The 24374-nt window shown below is 44.5% G+C and overlaps 1 protein-coding gene across 1 annotated transcript; it reads left to right on the top strand.

Moving 5' to 3' along the window:
* The first annotated feature begins 5936 nt into the window (after positions 1–5936).
* Positions 5937–24054, top strand: Siglecl1 (SIGLEC family like 1). The gene is given in 9 exon segments (XM_045133366.1): positions 5937–6006; positions 20971–21042; positions 21312–21328; positions 23037–23148; positions 23151–23251; positions 23444–23468; positions 23536–23577; positions 23580–23810; positions 23951–24054. Coding segments are annotated over 9 exon segments (774 nt in total).
* The last annotated feature ends 320 nt before the right edge of the window (positions 24055–24374 follow it).

The raw sequence follows: 24374 nt of genomic DNA, 5'->3' as shown, positions 1-24374 counted from the left end.
TCTATAACAGTAATTATGATCAATTTAGTATCAGTTAATTGAATTGTAACTCTAAAATTGAGAGATAATTTTACAAATAAATATATTAAATTATTAAAACGGTTGGATCAGAATTAGGTTCATGACATCATGTAACAAATTATGAATCATTTTTATATATTGTACTTAATTTTATATACTTATTTTATAACAAAGATATTCTTAGTTAAAAAAAATTGAAACTCTATTGACTTGTCAGAGACCTTTCAATGGCAAAAAAGAAAAATAGAGAGACAAGTCTCTCATTACCTTGTTTGTTCTCCTTTTCCGGGTCACCGAGCCAGGTGAACATGACTGTCTCAGCACAAGGTCAGGAGGAACATGGTGCAAACTTGCTTGAAGTCTCAGTTGGGGGCAACCCATTCCCAGAATTCACCTCACCATGGTTTTAAATAGCCTACATTTTACCTCAGATTAAACGTTGAGTTGGGCCTTGTCACTGAGGTCCATCTGCTACATTTTAAGTTTTTAAAACTATGTTTATTTATGTATTCATTTATTCATTATTTTTAAGAAGAGAGAGGTAGAGAGCAAATGGATACACCAATGCCTCTAGATCCTGCAAAGGAATGCCACATGCATATATCAGTTTGCACATCTGGCTTTATGTGGGTACATGCATGACTCACAATCCCCATGGGGTTGACCTGCATTCCCAATGAGGGGGGCTTCTTCCAAAAGGGAGCAGGGAGGAGGAAAAGGCTAATACCAACATGCATGTACCACTTTGTGCATCTGGCTTTACTTGGGTACTGGGGAATTGATCCCAGGCAATAAGGTTTGGCAAGCAAGCATCTTTAACTGCTGAGTTATCTATTCAGTCCCCAATTACAGTTTTTCTAGTTATGGTATTTCATTGTAGCTTTTTTATAAATGAGAAATCAGTAATTAAACAATAAACTTTTAAGTTTTAGGGATTTTGTAGTTGACAGAGAAAGATAATTAACTTTACCACACTTTTAGATATGGAATAAAGGCATCCAGGAAATACATTTTGGCTTGTGCAACTACCAGGGGTGACATGTCACCCAAACTGATGGTGATTATCAGCCCAAATGCACACTCTACTTATCAATTATCAAATATCAGAATTTCCTCAGCTCATGCAGAAAACACCTGTTCTTAATTTGAGAAGAAATTGCTATTTTCTTGTCTGTTTCTCTGACAATCCAGGTAACAGTGATTCTCAACTCACCTTGGGAACAGTGAGCTCATCAACATCAGGTCAGAGGACACAGTTGAACCAGGTAGCCATGGTCTCAGCTCATCAATGTTGGGATGTTTGTCAATGAAAAGGAAAATCCTCCTGAGGTCATAAATTACCTGACATCAGAGCAAACAAGCTCAAAAGAAAATATGAGTTTTCTGTTCTCCGGTGGAATAATTATCTAAGTTTTATCATATCATAGCAGTTACGAAGTCACCAACACATAGGAATCTCAGGTTTTTGAGGTTCCTTGTTTCCATATTTCAGGTAACAGTGGTTCCAACTTAGCTTGGGAACAGTGATATAGGTCACATAAGGTCAGACACTGCTGATGAACCAGATGAACATTGTCTCAGGTCACCAATGTGAGGATGTTTCTTGCTTTAAACAGTACAATTCTGAGGTGTTGAAGACCATGGACATTGTAGCTCCCATGTCGGACAGTAGTTCTAAATTCATTCAGGGATCATGATCTCAACAACTCCAGGAACAGTGAACTAACTCTGTGGATAAGTTCACTAACACAATTTGTAGAAGATTTAGGGAAATCCAATGAACCTCTACTTTAAAGTTCTTGACCATCCGAACAAACACTTGAGGAAATGGCCTTCAAGAAGAGCAAGTTATGGATTACAAGATTTGTGTAGGGGAAACTGCTATTCAGGAGAAGTCTAGAAAGACTTGGGCAGAAGGGAATTCCTTTCAGCTGGAAAAGGAGATCCAGGGAATGGAAAGAAGACGTGGGAAGGAAGCCTCCATGGGAGAAGATCATAGAGAAGACATGGGGAGCCTGGGGCAAAAGATTCAGAAAAGGCCCAGAGTTAGGAAAGTAACGGTGAGAAGGAATAAATTTTCCTGCCCCATCCCTGCCAGGCTGAGAAAGAGGAGGACTTACCAAAACATATCCAGGAGCCTCAGGTGCAGGTGCCCTGTGAATGAGTAGTTAAGGGAGTGGCTATGCACGTGGCAAGCCTTTATACAGAAAGTTAGAATGGACTTTGTCATCAGACTCAGGTGTGTAAGGGAGAGCCCTGTCTTGTTTGTGGGTTCAAGGACTGAGAGGGGCTGGCCCACTAGGTGTGTTAGAGTGGGGGCGAGGTAGAGGGCACTGTGTCTGAGGAATTGCTTGTAGCCATTTTAGGTGAGACTGGGTCAGATGCAGAGGTCTAGCTCTTCCAGGGAAGGTGAGGTGGTATCTCTTTGTTCTCCCTTTAGAGCTTTGTCCCTGAGTGACTACCTATAAAAATGCTGCTTTGCCCCTGTTTCTCCTTTCACATGGTAACAATGCTGTCTTTCTCTCAGGTTTCACTGGCTGTCCACCCGCTCCCAGTACACACTGGTTAACTCCTCATCCAGTTAACAGTGTTCTCCATCTACTCATAACACTGATCTCAGATCATCCACATGCAGATTTCAAAGCTCATCTAATGACTGTGATCTCCACTCTCATCACAACATAGCTCAGAATACAATGATGTCTGCAATGTCAGATATCCACGGTGACATTCTCCTGAGTTTATACACATTCATGTTCTTTCCTTTCACGAAGTAGACAGTGGCTTTCCTCTCAACAATGAAATCATTTCTAGCTCATACATGAAAGGATGGTTCAGTTCACATAAGTAACCATAGTGACCAGGCCTGAAGGAAACTACTGATCTGCTCTCCAGTGTAACAATCTGCTCAACTTAATCATGTCCAGTGCTTCTCAACTCAATGATGAAACAGTAATCTCACATCTCAGGGATATAAGTGCTTCTGCTAATTTGCAGGCAGTGATTCTCAATTGACTTTGGGAAGTGATCTCATCCATTTCAGATCCCCAAGGACAGAGATGAATCGGGGTAACTGTGGTCTCAGTTCTTCTATGTTTTCCTCCATTCAACAGGGAATACTTCTGATGTGCTAAAGATAACAGATGTCCCAACTCCCAGAGGTGACCTTGCTTCTCAACTCATTTCCACCAACAATGTTCTCTGCAAGTCCATGTGAAGATGATCTTCAACATCATGATGGAGTGGAGCCCGGGACCACTCCGTCCCCGGGGAGTGCGTTCGTGGTGGGCGCCCCTGCGTCTGCTGCCCAGTGGACTAGCTGGCATCGAGGTGAGCAGAGAAACCACCCGCCCCACGGAGAGTGCACTGCAGAGCAGGCTTGCACGTCATCCAGCAGAGGTTCAAAGCACCCTGTGAAAGAGAAAAGCGAAGAGAAACAACCAAGTAATAATTAGAGCCTCTGAGGGCTGAGGGTGTAGCTGGCTGGTAGAGAGTTTGCCTAGCACGCACTATATTCTGGGGTTCAGTCACCAGCGACGGAAGAGCAAACAGGCATGGGGGTGTCTCTTTTGTTTACTTATTTATTTGGTTTTTCGAGGTAGGATCTCTCTCCAGCTCAGGCTGACCTTGAATTCACTATGGAGTCTCAGGGTGGCCTCGAACTCAGGGGGATTCTCCTCCCTTTGCTGGGATTTAAAGGTATGCGCCACCACACCCGGCTTTTGTTGTTGTTGTTGTTGTTGTATTGTTTTGTTTTTTTTTTTGAGGTAGGGTCCACTGTAGCGCAGGCTGACCTGGAATTCACTATGGAGTCTCAGGGTGGCCTCGAACTCATGGCAATCCTCCTACCTCTGCCTCCCAGTGCTGGGATTAAAGGCGTGTGCCACCACGCCCGGTGGGACCAATCAACTCTTTTTTTTTTTTTTTTTGTTTTGTTTTTGGAGGTAGGAGCTCGCTCTAGCTCTGGCTGACCTTGAATTCACTACGTAGTCTCAGGGTGGCCTCGAACTCGCAGCGATCCTCCTCCCTCTGCCTCCCAATGTTGGGATTACAGTCGTGGGCCGGCTTTTAAAATGTGGATGCCTCACCTGTGGACCGGTTCCAAACGCCTTTCTTGGCCCTGCTCTGTACCCCTCCTCCAAGAAAAGGAAAAGAACCCGGAGCCAGTGAAACTTGGGGGAAGTCCATCAGGTCTGCAGTCCTCGTTGCCGCTGGAATTTTAAAAGTCCCCTAAACTCACAGGAACCCCATAGTCCCCAGAGCCTGTAATACAGCTGGTGGCCTGAGAGTCTTCACTCACAAGGCCCTCACACCGCTCCCACACACCGGTTCTCCATGGAGTAGACACTCTTCTTAGATCTCAGAACCCCAGAAGAGCAGCCCTGTGGTTTGTGGTTGGGATAAGCCAAAAGAAACTGCCACAGGCCAGCCAGCAAGTATCTTCTGATGCCCTCCTATGTGACCAGTACCTAACACAAGAGAGAGAGAATGAACTTCAGGCACCGAAGCCATTATATTTTAATCAAATCTCAACGTCATTGCTTCCTGATAATGCCTTTGGACAAGATCTTCCATCTCCTTGAACTTCAGTGTGCTCACGTGACATATACCTGGATGGAGAGTGAGTTTGAAGCCCAGAGATTCAGGTGGAGAAACGACCCCGTGATGAGCTTGAATGCTCATAAGACACGAAAACTGCATCCCACAGGACCTTAGAATCTGCATTCCATGGAGACAGGGCCCTTGTCCATCTTGGTTTCTGTTTGCATCTCCAGTTCCTAGAAAGATGCCTAAAATACAAAGAAGCTCTCAAAAAACGTTTGTCGATTCAACTTGTGTATGAACTACATGTGTACATTTTTCTTGTCACAATTTCCTCATTATTGTATTCACAGAGCAATTGCATTGGATGAGATATTAAAAATATTTTTTAATTAACAGCAGAAAACGTTTTGTCATATGATTGAATGATTAAGCTGTTGGAAGCAAGGAAGTGGAGTGACCAAATATATAAAAAACATTTGGGCTGGAGAGATGGCTTAGCAGTTAAGCGCTTGCCTGTGAAGCCTAAGGACCCCGGTTCGAGGCTCGGTTCCCCAGGTCCCACGTTAGCCAGATGCACAAGGGGGCGCACGCGTCTGGAGTTCGTTTGCAGAGGCTGGAAGCCCTGGCGCGCCCATTCTCTCCCTCTCCCTCTATCTGTCTTTCTTTCTGTGTCTGTCGCTCTCAAATAAATAAATAAATAAAAATATTTAAAAAAAAAACATTCTCTGAGTAGAGAATTGGTGTATGTGATGTTTTGAAGGGGTAAACCTCAGACAGAGGTGGTGAGTCTTTATAGGTGATTACCGCAATAACTGTTGGTGGTGTATGTATATTTCTAAAAAAAAAAAAAAAATTTAAAAGTTTGTTCAACCCAAATAAGAAAGGTGCAGAGTAAAGAACAATTCTAACAAGTCAATGTTGGCAAAAAAAAAAAAAGACGAATTTATTGAGGTTACTTACAGGAGTAGGGTGACTCAGGGGCAGGTGCACCGTGGAAAAGTCCCACCGCCCTATTTTACGTGGCTCGGCAGAATCAACGTAAACCCGAGTTCACAGCGCCACCTAGTGCTAAAGCAGGAGGGGTGACATCAGGTCTGGATAATTGTTAAGCCGAGGCTCTAGGAAAATTCAGGGTCCCAGCGCTCCATCTTTGTCCTTCTCAGGAATTCTGCTGGACTCAGCAAACACTGTCCATCCGTGGGAAGGATGGCCTGTTTTCCTGTATTCTGGCACACAAAACCGATGCACGCTGTCTTGCTGCAAGATGGAATCAGTCACCCTGGCCGAGGTTCGGAGGACTAGTCCCACTACGCTTGGCCCAAACTGGAACGCAGGCGTGAGGAGCACGGGAGCAAGATCCTGGCATGAGGATGGGCTGTGGCTTCGACGGTCCCCTTGGAACGGCGCTGGGCCGACCGCAGCAGTTCTCGGTGGGAGACGGTGGGTCATATCTTCCCTGGGGCAGTCCTTGGGAGGGGGTGCAGCGACCCTGCAGAGACAGATCATCTGTACTCACGGTAGATGTTAACATAAACCCACACATGTATAAGCACCCTGCTGTGCAGCCCGCGTGCTCCCCAGAAAGGTAAGCACCCAGCACGGGCCAGAAAATGTCAGGAGCAATCAAGATCTATGCCCTGCTTCCACGGCATCGCGGTTCACACAAGTATGTAGACAAGAAAGAAACAGCCGGGCGTGGTGGCGCACGCCTTTAATCCCAGCACTCGGGAGGCAGAGGTAGGAGGATCGCCATGAGTTCGAGGCCACCCTGAGACTACAGAGTGAATTCCAGGTCAGCCTGAGCTAGAGTGAGACCATACCTCGAAAAACAAAACGTAAAGGAAGGAAGGGAGGGAGGGAGGGAGGGAGGGAGGGAGGGAGGGAGGGAGGGAAGGAAGGAAGGAAGGAAGGAAGGAAGGAAGGAAGGAAGGAAGGAAGGAAGGAAGGAAGGCAGGCACACAAGGTAGTTCGTTTGCAGAGGCTGGAAGCCCTGGCGCGCCCATTCTCTCTCTCTCCCTCTATCTGTCTTTCTCTCTGTGTCTGTCGCTCTCAAATAAATAAATAAAAATTAAAAAAAAAAAAGAAAAAGAAAAAAATCTCCACAACGGCTTCATGTTGATTCTACCAAACAAATGCACTCCCTTTGAGAGGGACAAGGGAACAAGATTGGAGATGGTGAAAATGATAGATTTGGGGAAAGCAAGGAGACTGTCATAAAAAGAGAAATGGGGTGGAGACATGGTTCAGTGGGTGATGTGCGTGTTGCCCAAGGGTGAGGACCTGAGTTCACCCCACCGCCATCTACACAGTGTGGCAGGGATCCCAGTGCTGGAGAGACGGAGACAAGAGGGCTTTCTGGCTGGTTTGTCCAGCTGAGTCAGTGAGCTCTGGGTTCTGGGGGACATCCTATGTCAAAAAATAAAGTGTATGGGCTGAGAGATGGCTTAGCGATTAAGTGGTTTGCCTACAAGCCAAAAATCCCAGGTTTGATTCCTCAGGACCCACATAAAACAGATGAACAAGGTGTCACATGCATCAGGAGTTCATTTGCAGTGGCTGGAGGCCCTGGTGTGCCCAGTCTCTGTCTCTTTCCCTCTCTCTCTCTCTCTCTCTCTCTCTCTCTCTCTCTATCCTCTCTGTCTCTTTCTCTCACTCTCTTTCTCCTTCTCTCTGTCTCTTTCTCCCACTCTCTCTCTTTCTTTCTCTGTCTCTCTCACTATCTCCCTTTCTCTCTCTCTAATAAATAAGAAAATAAAATAACAAAATAAATAAAGTGGAAAGGAGTTAAAGACACCTGACACTGACCTCTGGCCTCTATACCCATAAGCCCCCCACCCCCCATGACTGGAAAGAGAAAAGCATTACCGTTTCCATGTCCCCAGCAGCCAGCGATGAGAATTTTCCTGTTTACACTGGGCTGGGCCCTGTTCCAGGACTTCCCATGCCTTGACTCATTCAATGTTCCCCATCTATGAGAACAAGTACTAGGATCATCTACAAGGTATAGGTGAGGAACCCAAGGTACAAAGAGGAATTGAAACCTGCCGCCACCACACACCTGAAAATCAGACTGGCTGACTCCACAGCCACAGTCTTAATTAACACTGAGCTCTCCACTGGCCTCAGAGGGACAGTGGGAACAGGAAGAGGCAGGAGAAAACACATCCCCTGACATCTTAAGAGAAAATAGAAAAACAATGTTTGTGGCTTTATAAGCTACCAAGATGGAGCTGGAGAGAGATGGCACAGTGGTTAAGGTGCTTGCCTGCAAAGCCTAACAACCTGGGTTCAGTCCCTCAGTACCCACATAAAGCCAGATGCACAAAAGTGGCACATAGATCTGGTGTCTGTTTGTACCAGCTGGAGACCCTGGTGCACCCATTCTCTGCCTCTCTTCTCAATATCTCTCTGCTTGCAAAACAAATAAATAAACATTTTAAAAAAACCAGCCAGGTGTGGTGGCGCACACCTTTAATCCTACCACTCAAGAGGCAGAGGTAGGAGGATCGCCATGAATTGGAGGTCACCCTGAGACTACATAGAAAATTCCAGATCAGCCTAGGCTAGAGTGAGACCCTACCTCGAAAAACCAAAGAAAAATAAAAACAAACAAACAAACAAATAAATAAATAACAATAAAGTAAAATACCAAGAGGTACAGTGTATCCAAAACATAGTTCAAAGATGGGAGAAGATATAGAAATTCACTGTTAAAAAGTTTTCAATTTAGTAAAGTGCTCTAATATTATTTGAAGGTAGATGGTATTAGAAAATTTAATAGCTGTATTGAGGGGCTGGGTAGATTGCTCAGTGGTTAAAGCACTTGCCTGCAAAGCCTAATGACCAGAATTCAATTTTCCAGTGCTCACATAAAGCAAGATGCACAAAGTGCCTCATGCATTTGGATTTGTGTGCAGCAGCCAGAGGCCCTGGTGTGCCCATTCTCTCTGCCTGTCTCTCTTCTATCTCTCTCTGCTTGCAAATCAAATACATAAATAAAATATTTTAAAGCTGCATTATATTCTCTGGTTCAGTTGGTAGAGCACATGTCTAGTGTGCAAGAAGCCCTGGGCTCAGACCCCAGCATGGCATTAAACTAGGTGTGGCAGTGCAGCCTGAAACCCCAGAAATCAGGAGGTGAAGGTAGCGTCTGAGGCTGGGCTACTTGAGATGTGTTGCAAAGAAATGAAATGCCCTCCTGTTTTTCACATAAAGTCATAGGTAAATTAAAAGAATGCAGGATGACATAAAGTGAAAATATTGACCCAATCAAAGCTAGACAGCATATGTTACAATCAATCAAAGTAGACTTCAGAACAAATTAAAGAAGATGAAGGAGAGACATAAAGATAAGAGGTCAATTAGTTAGAGAAGATAAACAGCCTAAATGTGGTTTCCTCTAGAGTCCAGAGAGCAAAAGTGATGAACTGGACACAGAGATTCTTTAGGGGTGACAGGATGGTCTAACATTAGAGAGTGGAGAGGATTGTACCTTTTAGTTTTAGTGTATACACTAAAAACCACCAAGTTGTCGTTTTTTAAAATTTAATTTAATTTTTTCTTAATTTTTAAAAACATTTTCCATGATTATAAAAAATATCCTATGATAATACCCTCCCTGCCCCCCTTTTCCCCTTTGAAATTCCATTCTCCATCATATTCCCTCCCCATCTCAATCAGTCTCTCTCTTATTTTGATGTCATGATCTTTTCCTCCTCTTATGATGGTCTTGTGTAGGTAGTGTCTGGCACTGTGAGGTCATGGATATCCAGGCCATTTTGTGTCTGGAGGGAGCATGTTGTAAGGAGTCCTACCCTTCCTTTGGCTCTTACATTCTTTCCGCCACCTCTTCCGCATTAGACCCTGAGCTTTGGAAGGTGAGACTGAGACTTACTCAGTACTCCAGTCACTTCTTTCCAGCACTATGATACTTTCTGAGTTGTCCCAAGGTCACTTCCATCTGAAAAGAGAAGATTCTCTACCCAAAGTAAGAGTAGTGTTAATATAAGGGTATGAATATTAAGAGAAGTGCTTACTGGGCAGTTTGATAAGCATAGTATATACATTTATCCAGACATCAGCAGATGTTACACCCCTAGGGCTCATGACTACCCCTGTTTTAAGTTTTCAGTATCAGGGATGTATTCTCTCCCATGGAGTGGGCCTCCGGTCCAATTGGAGGACATTTGGTTTCCACCATGAAAAATGTGCCACTATTGCACCTGTTGGCTCATTTGGCCTGGCTGGCCAATTATAAGGTTTGTAGTGTCCACTGTTGAGTATCTTCACTGGTGGTATCTCTTTATCCCATTGAACTATATGTAGAATGGCTTCTTCCAGCTTTCTGTCAGCTGGTCTACATGGAGGAGGTTATCAGCTCAGTTCCAGCAGGATTTCTCAGTGGCCTTGCAGCCCAAGTATGTGGAGTCTTCAGCAATAGGGTCTTACCATCTATTCCTGGTGGGAAACCAAGGGCCTCAGCAATGGTCTATAATGTTTTGGGAGCATCAGGGATCTCCCTGGCCAATAACTCACTGGAAGGTATCCCATCCCTAGCACTGAAAATTTTCTAGCAACAATCTACGGCTCCTGAGTGTTCCATTATCCAAAACTGGATGATTCCATATGGTTTATTTATATCCTCTTAGATTTTGATTAGCCCTCCCTCCACCTTTCCTTTACTCAGTCTCCTCCCCTTACCTCACTTTGGGCCTTTTCACCCCCATTAAGTTATTCTTCTACTTACATATATACAATACCAACCTATTAAGTACCCTCCTCTCTTCCTTTCTCTTCACTTTGTATGTCTTTTTTAGCTTACTGGCCTCTGCTACTGAGTTTTTTCCTTCTCACACAGAAGGCCAATCATCTGCAGCTAGGATCCACATATGAGAGAGAACATGCGAAGCTTGGCTTTCTGGGCCTGGGTTACCTCACCTAGTATAATCCTTTCCAGATACATCCATTTTTCTGCAAATTTCATAACTTCAATTTTCTTTACCACTGAGTATAACTCCATTGTATAAATGTGCCATATCTTCATTATCCACTCATCAGTTGAGGGACATCTAGGCTGGTTCCATTTCCCAGCTATTATAAATTGAGCAGCAATAAACATGGTTTAGCACATACTTCTAAGGAAATGAGATGAGTCCTTAGGATATATGCCTAGGAGTGCTACAGCTGGGTCATATGGTAGATCAATTTTTAGCTGTTTTAGAAGCCTCCACACTGATTTCCACAATGGCTGGACCAGATTGCATTCCCACCAACAGTGTAGAAGGGTTCCTCTTTTTCCACATCCCCTCCAGCATTTATGATTATTTGTTTTCATGATGGTAGCCAATCTGACAGGAGTGAGATGGAATCTCAATATAGTTTTAATCTGCATTTCCCTGATGCCTATGGACCTAGAACATTTTTTAGATGCTTATATGCCATCTGTATTTCTTCCTTTGAGAACTCTCTATTTTGCTCCATAGCCCATTTTTTAATTGGCTTGTTTGATTTCTTATTATTTAACTTTTTGAGTTCTTTGTATATCCAAGATATTAATCATCTATCAGATATATAGCTGGTGAAGATTTTTTCCCATTCTATAGGTTGCCTCTTTGCTTTATTCACAGTGTCCTTTGCCATACAAAATCTTTGTAATTTCATGAGGTCCCAGTGGTTAATCTGTGCTTTTATTGCCTGAGCAATTGGGGTTGTATTCAGAAAGTCTTTGCCAAGACCAATATGTTGAAGGGTTTCCCCTACTTTTTCCTCTAGCAGTTTTAGTTTCCAGTCTGATGTTAAGGTCTTTAATCCATTTGGATCTAATTCTTGTGCATGGAGAGAGAGAGAAGAGTCTATTTTTATCCTTCTACAGAGGCATATCCAGTTTTCCCAAACCATTTGCTGAAGAGGCTGTCTTTTCTCCAATGAGTATTTTTGGCATTTTTATCAAATATCATGTGGCTATAGCTACCCGGACTTACATCTGGGTCCTCTATTCTGTTCCATTCATTTACATGTCTGCTTTCGTGCCAGTACCATGCTGTTTTTTTTTTTAATTTATTTATTTATTTGAGAGCGACAGACACAGAGAGAAAGACAGATAGAGGGAGAGAGAGAGAATGGGCGCGCCAGGGCTTCCAGCCTCTGCAAGCGAACTCCAGACACGTGCGCCCCCTTGTGCATCTGGCTAACGTGGGACCTGGAGAACCAAGCCTCAAACCGGGGCCCTTAGGCTTCACAGGCAAGCGCTTAACCGCTAAGCCATCTCTCCAACCCACCATGCTGTTTTTGTTACTATGGCTCTGTAGTATAGGTTAAAATCAGGTATAGTGATACTACTAGCCTTGTTTTTGTTGCTCGGAATTATTTTAGATATTTGAGTTTTTTTGTGATTCCTAATAAATTTTTGGATTATTTTTTCTATTTCCATGAAGAATGCTTTTGGAATTTTGATGGGGACTGCATTAAATGTGTAGATTGCTTTTGGTAAGATTGCCATTTTCACAATATTGATTCTTCCAATCTGGGAACAAGGGATGTTTTTCCACTTCTGTTTCAATTTCCTAAACACCTCACTTTTTAGTAAAAGTGTATCTTTTGCTGGTTTTTTTTTTTGGCTTTTTCCTCACTAGGCTGCTTTGGCATGGTACCTACACTGCCATCTTAACCAGAAGTCCACAAGTTGTAGTTTTTGAAAGGGTGGATTTTCCTGGTATCTGAATTATATCTCAAAATATCTGTTTAGGTCAAGCATGATGGTTCATGTCTAAAATCCCAGCATTTCCCAAGGCTGAGATGTGAGGAGTGTCTCAAGTTTCAGGCCAGCTTGGGCTACATAGATACCCTGCCCCCCCTCCAGAAAAGCCAAAAGTAAAATAAGATAAAAATCTACAGGCATGGTGGCTCATGCCTTTAATCCCAGATGAGATAGGGGGATCTTCATAAGTTTGAGGCCAGCCAAGGATACAGAATGAGTTTTAGGTTGGCCTAGGCTAGAGTGAGAAATGGTCCCCCCACCCAGAAAAAAATAAAACAAAAAGATCTATTCTAGGGCTGGAGAGATGGCTTAGCAGTTAAGGCACTTGCCTTCAAAGTCTAAGGATTCAGGTTCAATTCCTCAAGTACCCATGTAAGCCAAAAGCACAAATTGGCACATGCATCTATAGTTCATTTGCAGTGGTTAGAAGCCCTGGTGCACCCATTCTCCCTCAAATAAGTTAATAAAACATTTAAAAAATCTATTCTAGGGCTGGAGAGATGGCTTAGCAGTTAAGTGCTTCCCTGTGAAGCCTAAGGACCCCAGTTCAAGGCTCGTTTCCCCAGGACCCATGTTAGCCAGATGCACAAGGGAGCACACGCATCTGGAGTTCGTTTGCAGTGGCTGGAAGCCCTGGTGTGCCCATTCTCTCTCTCTCTCTTCCTCCTCTCTGTCTGTCACTCTCAAATAAATAAATAAAAATAATTTTAAAAAATCTATTCTAGACAAATGAGCTCAGCAATTAATAGATCAAGTATGTGAAAAATCAATATGAATATACAACATGTTCAAATTGATCTAGATAGAATTTATAGAATATTTTATTAAGGGCTGAGGTGATATAAAGTGCTTGTCTGGCATGCACAAGGCCCTGGGTTCAGTCCCCAGTACTGCAAAGAAAAAAGTTCGATCCAACAACAGTAAAAGGTCCATTTTACTCAAGGGTTCTTAGGACAGTTACCAAAAGAGACCATATTCTGAACCATCCTCAGCACTGCAAAATAAATTAAAAAAAAATCAATGTAATATACTAACAAAAAAAAAAAACCACACACACTCTGTTAACTATCATTTCAGCAGTTACAGGAAAAGAATTTGACAGAATTCAGCTTCACTCATGGGGAACCCAAAATTTCCATCCATGATTTATTTTGATTCTCACAAACTCTAAAGCAGGATATTGCTTAGCCTGATAGTGATTATCTATGAACAACCTGTAACTAAAGCCCTGACTATGAACAAGGAAAAGGCAAACACTGCCCATGTAAGATGAGGAACAAGGGAAGGATGTACTGAGGCCCTTGCATTTGCCTCTGTACAGCAGGTCCTTGCTGGTGAGGGAAGGAAACAGAAAGATTCAGCCTGAAAAAGAAAAGTATTGGGGCCCACAGGCCTATGCTCCCAGCACTCGGGAGGCTGAGGCAGAAGGATCACTTCCAGCTCAAAGCTAGCCTGAGTGACATGGTGAATCCAAGCCCAGCCTGGGCAATTTATTGAGACCCTGTGTCAAAAAATAAAAGGGGGTAGAGATACAGACAGTGGTTGAGCACTTGCCTTGCATGCATGAGGCCCTAAGTTCTAATCCCCAGTACTACAAAAAGAAAAAAGACAATTGATGACCCAAATTCCATTTTATTTGGAGATCATTTTCATATGACAATGAATAATTGGATGTGTCTTTGGAGTCTCCTAAGACCATTTTGTTTAAGTTGTTCTTCCGAGAAGAACCGATTTATATTAACAAAGACTAGAACAAATCAGTAAGAGTTATGAATATTTATACAAACTGCATTTCACAGAGGAAGATGTAAGTGATATTCTTGCACTGTTGGTTTGCCCGACATCGATTCTAACTCCTCGGGTCATTTCATATCACTGAACAAAACCTCTTCTGATGTAAGAAAGAAAGTCTTTCTGAGACTCATGTACTTTATTATGAAAACTAGTTTTAGAAAAACACCCTGACCCAGAAAGCTAAGCGCCACATGTTCTCCCTCATATGTGGATCCTAGCTACAGATGATTGGGCTTCTGTGTGAGAATGAAAATACTTAGTAGCAGAGGCCAGTAAGTTGAAAAGGAGACATAAAGGGAAGAGAAAGGAAGGGAGGAGGATACTTAATAGGTTGATATTATATATATGTAATATATATGTATATATATATATATGTATATGTATATATATGTATATATATATTACATATATATATATATGTATATATATATATGTATACATATATATGTAATTACAATGATTGTAATGGGGAGGTAATATGATGGAGAATGGAATTTCAAATGGGAAAGTATGGGGGTGGGGAGAGAGGGAATTACCATGGGATATATTTTGTAATCATGGAAAATGTTAATAAAAATTTAAAAAAGAAAGAAAGAAAAACACCCTGAACCTTTGTGGGAAGGGTGTGAGGGGAGCAAAAGGAATGTAAGAGCCAAAGGAAGGGGAGGAGTGTTTACAATACTGTCTCCCAGACACAAAGTGACCTTGGTATTCATGACCTCACAGTGGCTGATGTTACCTATGCAAGACCTGTATCACAGGAGGGGAATGACGGATGACAGTAAAACAGAAGGGAGACCAGCTGGAAAGAAGGGATTCGGTGGAGGGGGAATTCAGAGAGGGAAAAGGCAGGGTGGTGGGATGGAATTATGATCATGGTATATTGCCTATGTATGCAGGCTGTCAATAAAAAGCTTGAAAAAAAATAATAAATAAGCTAGGCATGGTGGTGCACACCTCTAAGCCCAGCACTCAGGAGGCAGAGGTAGGAGGATCACCCTGAGTTCAAGGTCACTCTGAGACTACATAGAGAATTCCAGGTCAGCCTGGGCAAGAAAGAGACCCTACCTCAAAATAAATAAATAAATAAAAGTCCCTGGGCCAGGGAGATGGCTCAGTGGATAAAGGCACTTGCTTACACCCCCTGATATTCCAGGTTCGATTCCCCAATACCTACATAAAGCCAGATGTGCAATATGATGTATGCATCGGAAGATCACTTACAGTGGCAAGAGGCACTGGCGCATACATTCTCAATCTCTCTCTCTCTCTCTGTCTTTCTCACCCCATTGCTCCTTGCAAGTAAATAAATAAAAATATATTTTTAAAAACCTTGAAGCTGGACATAGTGGCTCACGCCTCTAACTTGAGAGGTGAATGCAAGAGGATTGTCACGAGTTCAAAGCCAGCCTGTGCTACAGAGTGAGTTACATCCTAGCCTAGAATAACTCATACAGTATGCGCAAAGCAGACCTTTGACGCTCAGTTCTGATGGGAAAGGGGAGCTTGAGTAGGTTTTGATTTGTTGATAATTATTTATGGAATTTGTCTTCTGGTGGGCACTATGTCATATAGCCCTTTCTAGATGTAAAGGCAGCAGGAAAGTATACATGTCTTTAAGAGAATTTTTTCGCATGTGGTACTTGATTGCCCAAACAAATGTGAAATGATAAGTGGCTATCAGGTATGTACCATTCAGGGTCAGCCAGGGGCAGTGCCCTGAAAGAGATCTCAGAGAGTGGTGCCGATGTGTGTCCTGGATCCAGACTGTGCAGATCCAGACAGAAGCTACCAGAAGGAAATTACATTGGGCAGGACTTGAAATTACCTAGCCTGTATCTGTGATCCAAGCACTACAGAGGCTGAGGCAAGAGGACGGTAGGATCCAGGCCAGCCTACGGTGCATAGGGAGGCCCTGTCTTAAAAACAAATGAAGCACATCTGTGGCTATAGCCAAGTTGGGAGAGTGCTAGTATGCCATGCATAAAAAGTCCTGGGTTTGGGCTGGAGAGATGGCTTAGCGGTTGAGCGCTTGCCTGTGAAGCCAAAGGACCCCAGTTCGAGGCTCGATTCCCCAGGACCCACTTTAGCCAGATGCACAAGGGGGCGCACGCATCTGGAGTTCATTTGCAGTGGCTGGAGGCCGTGGTGTGCCTGTTCTCTCTCTCTCTCTCTCTCTCTGCCTCTTTCTCTCTCTGTTTGTCACTCTCAAATAAATAAATAAAATAAACACAATTTTTTTTTAAGTCCTGGGTTTGATCCCCAAGACCACATAAACTAGACAGGGAGGCACACACCTGTAACTCCAGCACTCAGGAGGTAGAGACAAATGGATCTAGAGTTCAAAGCCACCTTTTGCTACATAATGTGCTTGAGGTCAGCCTGAGTTGGAGACCCTGCTCAAAACAAACACAAAAACCACAAAATCCCAAAGGAACAACAAACAAACAAACCAAAGACTGAGGTAGCATTTGAATGTGATAGAGGGAAACGTTGCAGAAGAGAAGTAGCAGTGCAGAATAGGAGTGAATGGAATATGTGGAGAAAGGATGCGCTTTCTGCTCTGCCTTGGAAAGAATGGCAGAGGGTTAGGGAAAAGGTCATAGTATGGATAGTGCAAGTCACAAGGCTTAGCATGCAGAGCAAGGCAATTTAGTGCCCCTTTCTTTCTTTCTTCCTTCCTTCCTTTCTTTCTTTCTTTCTTTCTTTCTTTCTTTCTTTCTTTCTTTCTTTCTTTTTTCTTTTTTTTGGTTTTCAAAGTAGGGTCTCACTCTCACCCAGGCTGATCTGGAATTCACTCTGCATTCTCAGGATGGCCTTGAACTCACAGCATTCCTCCTACCTCTGCCTCCTGAGTGCTAGGATTAAAGGCGTGCGCCACCACGCCCAGCTAGGGTTGATTTCTTCCATACCTTCCTTCACTCTGAACCCCTCTCTTGACCTACCATTCCAGCTCAGGTTCCACCATCTTTGCTCTCGGTGCGGAGACACAGAGACCTTTATAACACCCACAGCTGCTCTCCCAATGGTCCATAACCTTGCCATGTACCCCAAGGCCTCTTTGTTGACTAAGGGCATCTACGGTCCTCAGTGCTGAGGAGGAAGGGGTCAGAAGTGCCAGCTCAATGAGAGAAAGTAAAGCAGATGATAATAGTACGTGGCTCCACAGAGAGTCATGGGGAAGACACTCTCCAGAAGCTTCCAGCATCTGTTATAGGGATTCCGGCCCTCAAGATGAAGAGATCTTAGGCATAAAAAGAGAGAAAAGCCCCTAATAAGTAGTGGGGTTATTTGCTTTCCCCACCACTTGCCTCTTCCACTACCCCTGTTCTCATCCATTATAAACCCTGTCCTCCAGGAATTCTAGTTGGAGCAAGAGCCAACAGCAAGCTATGTCCTAATTCTCTCTTGTCTCTGAGACGCTGTGGGGGCTCATGGAGCGACCTCTGCTGTGTCTGGGTGAGTGGCATGAGGGACAAGGCGGGAGATATCTGAGGGAAGCGCAGGATGGGGTTTCAGTGTACAGGAAGAGGGGAGGACATCAATAATTTGTTGAGACACGATTTCCTGTACCACAGGCTGGTGCTGAATTCACTACATAGGAAGGGTGACCTTGAACTGTTAATCCTCCTGCCTCTGCCTCTCCAGTGCTGGGATTGCACGTGTGCCACCATGTCTGGTTTATGCAGTGCTACAGACTGAACCCAGGGCTTTGTGCATGGTAGACGAGCTCCCAACCCTGAGCATTACATTCAAGACTAATAATAGATAATATTCTGTGTGAGGCAGGTGGATCGCCATGAGTTCAAGGACAACCTGGGCTACAGAATCAGACCCTGTCTCAAAAACACCCCACAAAAAGTAATAATAAGTATCTGTGGTGTGCATATTTTGTAGTTACCATGGTAACCCATATACTCTACTTTTTTTTTCTCCCCAACAACTAACGACCAAAGCCATTGTCATCTTCAGTTTTCAGGTGAAGAAGAAATAGGCTCTCAGAGGTGAAGCCACTTGTACAATGTCACTAAAAGTACTACCTGTATCAGTTACTTTCTCATTTCTGTGAATAAATACCTGACCACAAGCAACTTAAGGGCAGAACCTATAGTTCCAGGGAAATACATTCCATCATGGTGGGGAAGTCTTGGTGGTAGGAGTGAGAAGCCAGCTCATCATGCTGCAAGTCAAGAAAGCAAAATGTGAGAAGAAACTGTGGCCAGCCTATGAAACCTCAGGGCCACCCACAGTGACCCACTAAGGCTCAATTTCCTAAAAGTTCACCAACCTTTCCAAACAGTGCCACCAGCTGAGGACCAAGTGTTCAAACGTGAAAGTCTATGGGGGGACATTTCACATTTAGATCACAGCATTACCTGTTGTAGTCCACTCCATGCTGCTGGGATGAACCTCCAAACCAGACACAGTTTATGGGAGGAACGGATTTATTTTAGGGATTTATTTACAGATCCAGTGGAAGTTCCATAATGGCAGAAGAAGCTGGCCCACTTCAAAGCAAGCAACCCAATCAGCAGCAAAACACTAAGAGTAAACAGCAGGGACCCAGGCAGAACTCACTCTGCATACCTCAGGCTGGAATTCAGATCCACCCCCAACAACACACCCTAGAAGCTACAAACTCATTTTTATTTTTTTTATTTTTTATTTTTTGGTTTTTCAAGGTAGGGTCTCACTCTGGTCCAGGCTGACCTGGAATTAACTGTCATCTCAGGGTGGCCTTGAACTCATGGCAATCCTCTTACCTCTGCCTCCCGAGTGCTGGGATTAAAGGCGTGCGCCACCACGCCCGGCTTCATTTTTATTTTTTTATTTTAGAGAGAGAGAGAATTGGTGTGCCAGGGCCACAGCCACTGCAATTGGACTCCAGATGCTTGCACCACCTAGTGGGCATGTATGACTTTACACTTGCCTCACCTTTGTGTATCTGGCTCACATGGGATCTGGAGTGTTGAACATGGGTCCTTGGACTTCGCAGGCAAGTGCCTTAATGCTAAGCCATCTCCCCAGCCCTGCAAACTCAATTTTAGTAACACCCGAGTCTATTAGGGGACATAAGTTCAAACTACCACACTACCCATCCTAGTACCATATCGAAGCCCTGACCCTGGCGCTCTGGAACTTCAGAGATAAGCGTGACACGTCCACATCTGCTTCACCACCACCACCAGTGTGAGCTGCAGTAAGTCATGTCTTAAGAGAAGAGACCCTCAACTGAGTATGTCAAGATCCATGACTTGGGGACCAGTCATCAGTCTCCCAAAAGCCTCCACTTCCTCACATAATAAAACCATCATGAGAATGACTTGAGCCAGTGTCTATGAAGGCACTGGGAAGCTAACTCCCAGTGCAAAAGCTTCAATGCAAGAGTATTAGCACTAACATCCTAGGATGTGTTAGAGGAAGGGGCCTGAGCCAGCAACGGTGGAGTTGGCCAGCCCAACCCTTTGCTCATGTGAGGGCAATCACCTAGGAGACTGAGAAGGGAGGGAGCAAGGGAATAGTGGTCTGCTGTGAGCCAATAGCTGAGCTACAACCTGCAATTATTATCGCAGGGGTCGCACGCCTTTCTTTGTAATCGTTGGGTAGCTTTTCTTGGAGAGACTATGTCGGCTCAGTCAAGATAGAGGAGACAACAGCCTTGCAATTCCACCCAAGTCCAGCTTGGAGAGGGAACCAAGGAGTTTATTGGGGTTACTTACAGGAAGGAGCATGGATGGCTTGGGCAGCTGTACTCCCCTCAGCATAGAGGATGACTCACAAAAGCTGCATCCTGAAATTCCCTGCACGGTTTGCAGACAGCTGCACTGAAGAGTCTCCCCTCCCCCAGCAGTTGTTTACTGCTTGCATAACTTTTTTTGGGGGGGGAGGATGGGACGATGGGAGGGCGGCTGTGGACGTCCCCTGTTCTGAGATCTTCCCTCCTTCCTCCAGGAGGGAATCTTCCAATCAGAAGGAAACAGTACTTTATCTTTAATTCTCACATCGCTGAATCATTGGTATTATTAAACCCATTTCTCAGTGACTCAGATATGATGCAACATGGTGAGGTAACACAATACAGTTAATACCAACAAAGGGCAATGACAGATCCAGCAGACTGGGTTGGTGTGATACTGTTCATCCTCAGATTAAGTGACTCAAAGGATTCAACAGAGCTGGGACAGGGGATGTGACTCAATTAGAGTTCTTTCCTGGCATGCACAAAGCCCCTGGTTGATTCCCAGCACCACATTAACCAGGTGTGGTGACACACACCTGTCATCCCAGCACTGGGAAAATGAATGCAGGAGGATCAGAAATTCAAGGTTATCCTCAGCTACATAGGAAGTTCAAGGCCATCTTGGGCCTAAAAAATGGATTCAATAGAACGATTGTAGTTATGATGCCAGAAGACTGTAGCAAAAACACACAGATTAAGATCAACATAGGAGAGAAACGATGCGCTAAGATGCAAGATAGACCAGGTGCTAGGGTCCCTTTGTCCTCTCCTAGGGACACTATGCAGACAGCACTTGATTTTCTGACACACACACAGTTCAAATTTATGTTCCCCAAGCCACAAACCCTGAGTACAGTGTTGGAAGTCTAGTCATATAGTCACATATAAGTTAAAGCCCACATAAACTGCATTGGCAGGTTATACTGCCTGGTGTGGCCAACATTCCAGATAAACAAAGACTCTGTCACCAAAAAGAACCTTCCCAGAGTTTTGGGGTGAGCTCTCAGGAGCTGGGCAAATGCCAAGCCTTTCCCGAGTGACATGAATCTTTTAATGTGGGACTCTGAAGACACAAGGTGATCCACTTTGCACCTCAGATCTCTCTGCCCCACAGGGCTACTTTCTCATGTTCTGATGGAAGTTGAGAGAATGCCAGTAAAAGATGGCTTATGTGATGTAATCCCTTGTATATAGGCTGCTACCAGCAATTTCCCATTTGTGGGCTATGGGCACAAGGAAAATACCAGCTTCCCTGTAGTGAAAATAACCCTGGTGCCATCACAGATGATCCCTCCAAGGACAGAATCCACATTACCAGAAGTCTTGGGGAACAAGACTGTACCCTGCAGATTCATGATATACTCAAAAGGAACAACGTGGCATGCCTCCTCTACGCAGCTCTAGAAGAGCAGAAAGGGGCAGCATGAAGGGAAAACCTCACACTCCTGGTGTCAGGTAAGGTTCATGCTTGTGTAAGTGGTTCTGGAGGATCGGGACTCAGAAGGGGTTCTGGTAATTTTGTGGTTTCTACTTCACCAGGCACTGGACTTTATGGAACCTTAGGTATTTTGTTTCCACAGTAAAGCAAGGAGATAAGTGTAGTTGGTTACTTTAGATTTCCAGATAGAAATGACAGAGAGTCAGCACAGCGGCTCATGCCTATAACCCCAGCACTTGGGAGGCTAAGGAAGGAGGATTTTTGGTGGGAGTATGAGGACAGCCCGGGTACAGGAGAACCTGTCTCAGAAGGTGACTGACTCAGTGGCTAACGGGGCTTGCTTTCAAGGCCTGATGGCCTGGGTTCGTTTCTCCAGTAGCCACATAAAGCCAGATGCACAAAGTGGCTTATGCGTCTGGAGATCATGTGCAGTGGCAGGAAGCCCTGGCGTGTCCTTTCTCTCATCTGTCATATTCTCTGTCTCGAGATATATATAATCTCAAAAATCACAGTCGGGCGTGGTGACGTATTCCTTTAATCCCAGCACTCGGGAGGCAGAGGTAGGAGGATCGCCATGAGTTCGAGGCCACCCTGAGACTCCACACTGAATTCCAGATCACCCTGGGCTAGAGTGAGACCCTACCTCGAAAAACCAAAAACAAACCAAAAAAAAATCAAGCCAACTAAAACAGAACTGGCCAGGAGAGTTGAGTGCAGTCGCTTACATCTGTAATCCCAACTCTTGAGAGAGGCTGAAGCAGAGAAGACTGTGGGAGCATGGAGCCAACCTGGGAGCTACATGGCAAGTTTAAGGTCAATGTGAATTACAAAGCAAAACTGTCTCAAAAATAGAATAATCATGCTGGAGAGATGGCTCAGTGGTTAAGGCCCTTGCCTGCAAAGCCTAAGGTCCCAGGTTCAATTCCCCAGTACCCATGTGAAGCCAGATTCACAAGGTGGCACATGTGTCTGGAGTTCATTTGCAGTGACTGGAGGCCCTGACATGCCCATTCTCCCTTTCTCTCTCCCTCTCTCTCAAATAATAAACAAATAAATAAAATAAATAGAAAATCAAGCAAACATAAAAAAATGGCAAAGAGAAATGACTTGCTCAGCTGTATCCTGCCAGTAAGAGAAAGAGTGGGAAATGATCACAGTTCATGCAGTTAAGGGACACAGCCCAAGGTGAGAGGTGGATGGGAAGGAGTAAGAGAGAGGGAGGGAAGCTGAGGAGATAATAATAGAAAGTCTAGCATGAGGAACATTTAAGAAACCACAGGCAATATAGATCCATAGAACATTCATTCACCCTGTCTTGAAAATCCAGAATTCATTGCCAAGCATTTCCACTGTATTTAATGTATTAGTTACTTTTCTCCTTGTTGTGACAAAACACCTACCCATGGCATGGGGTGTCCCACCTCAGTTAACTTAATCTAGAAAATCCCTCACACACCTGACCAGAGAGGTGTGTCCTTGGTGATACTAGATCCTTTTGACAGCAGAGCTCAACCACCTCAGTAAACCTCTTAGCATTACTCTTGTGCTCCCTCGGGCTGTGGAGTGTGTCTCTCCTGTACTGAGAACAACAACCAAAACCAGCGGGAAATCACACAGTGGTGACAACCCCAGGTTACATAAGGTTGCTGGAGAAAGTCTGGGGCTCTGAATGGAATGCTATGCCACATGGTGTGCCTCCTCCATGTGGATTAACCCCTCTCTCTTCCAGACCTTACACAAAGTCAGAGCTCTGTATCCCAGAGAGTCTCGTGCCTGGAGAGGCTGTGACCTTAATGTGTTCCATCCAAAGTACCTGCAAAGAAATACAAGCTCTCTTCCTTTCCCAGGAGGGGCCCACCTCACCCCAAAGCCCAGCCATGGGGGCACCACCCTCCGATGTCACTTGAACTGCTCTCTAGAAAACTTGACTAGAAGTGGCTTGGTCGAGGCTCCACTGGTCTGAAAGTCCTGATGGGCATGGGCAGGGTCTGCAGTCTGGGAAAGGTCTGGGTCCTGGGTGGGGGAGGGGAGGGACTGTCATATCCAGACCCTCAAGAGCTGAAAGGGCAGCTGAGCCAGAGTCTGGGGCACATAAGGAGAGAGCATGACAGGAGACTTGAGTTCCAGCCATTCGGTCCTGGTCTTCTAGGAAGTTTCTCTGAACAAAAAGAAGAGTGGGTCTGGGAGGAAGCACAGGAAAGCAGGAATGCCTTGCTGACCCCTGGCACTTCCTCTCCACAGGCCCTGCCAAGATGCTCACCTCCTCTTGTTCACTAAAGAAGACAGCTGTTCTTTCGGTGGTGTCCCCACACCCTCTGTGCAGTGGGGGGGGGGTGGAGATACCCCCATGGGTGTGAATACCATGCATAACATCCTCTGGGTAAGCTCCGCCACGCTGGGTCCCTGGGCCTACAGCACCATCCACTTCAAGAGGGAGCCAGAAATACTCCTGAGGCTTCGCTGTGAGGGGAAGAACCAATACTGGCTTCATACTTCCAGCATCTTCCTGGTACCAGGCAGGTAAACAGAGGCTTAGAGACTCACCTTGAAGAACACCTGGGGACCAGGACAGGAAGAAGCCCAGGGTAGAAGGAAGAATTAGCATTACAGCCCAAAGCCCTGGAAGAACAAACACTGTCTTCCCTCTCATTCCAGCATTCTTATGCTGTTTCCAGTGTGTTACTGAAGGGGCTGATCCAAGGCTTTGTGTATGGAACCATGGCATCTTCCTTCTTCTTCTTCCTGGTCCTCCTGGTGTGAGTATCCAAGTCCAAATTCATCACCAGGTCCTTCCTGAAGCCTACCACATTGATTTATGTGGTTCCCTTCCTTCTCTATACTTTGTCCCATATAGTTTTTCTATCTTCTTACAAATGGACTTTCAATCATTCTTCATTTGCATTTATGGCTATAATTTTTCCTAGAGGCACAAATTAACTTGCATCTCACAGATGTTGATATAAATTATTTTATAATTTGGTTAATAGATTTCTAATTTCTATTGTGATTTTTTGACCCATGGACCTTTAGAAACAACCTATATTCTCTAATATCTCTCATGCACACTCTCTGTGTGACTG

The sequence above is a fragment of the Jaculus jaculus genome, chromosome 14, assembly GCF_020740685.1.
Source record: "Jaculus jaculus isolate mJacJac1 chromosome 14, mJacJac1.mat.Y.cur, whole genome shotgun sequence".
Taxonomy (NCBI): domain Eukaryota; kingdom Metazoa; phylum Chordata; class Mammalia; order Rodentia; family Dipodidae; genus Jaculus; species Jaculus jaculus.
The sequence above is the reverse complement of the archived record's forward strand: the minus strand, read 5'-3'. Positions and strand labels throughout refer to the sequence as shown.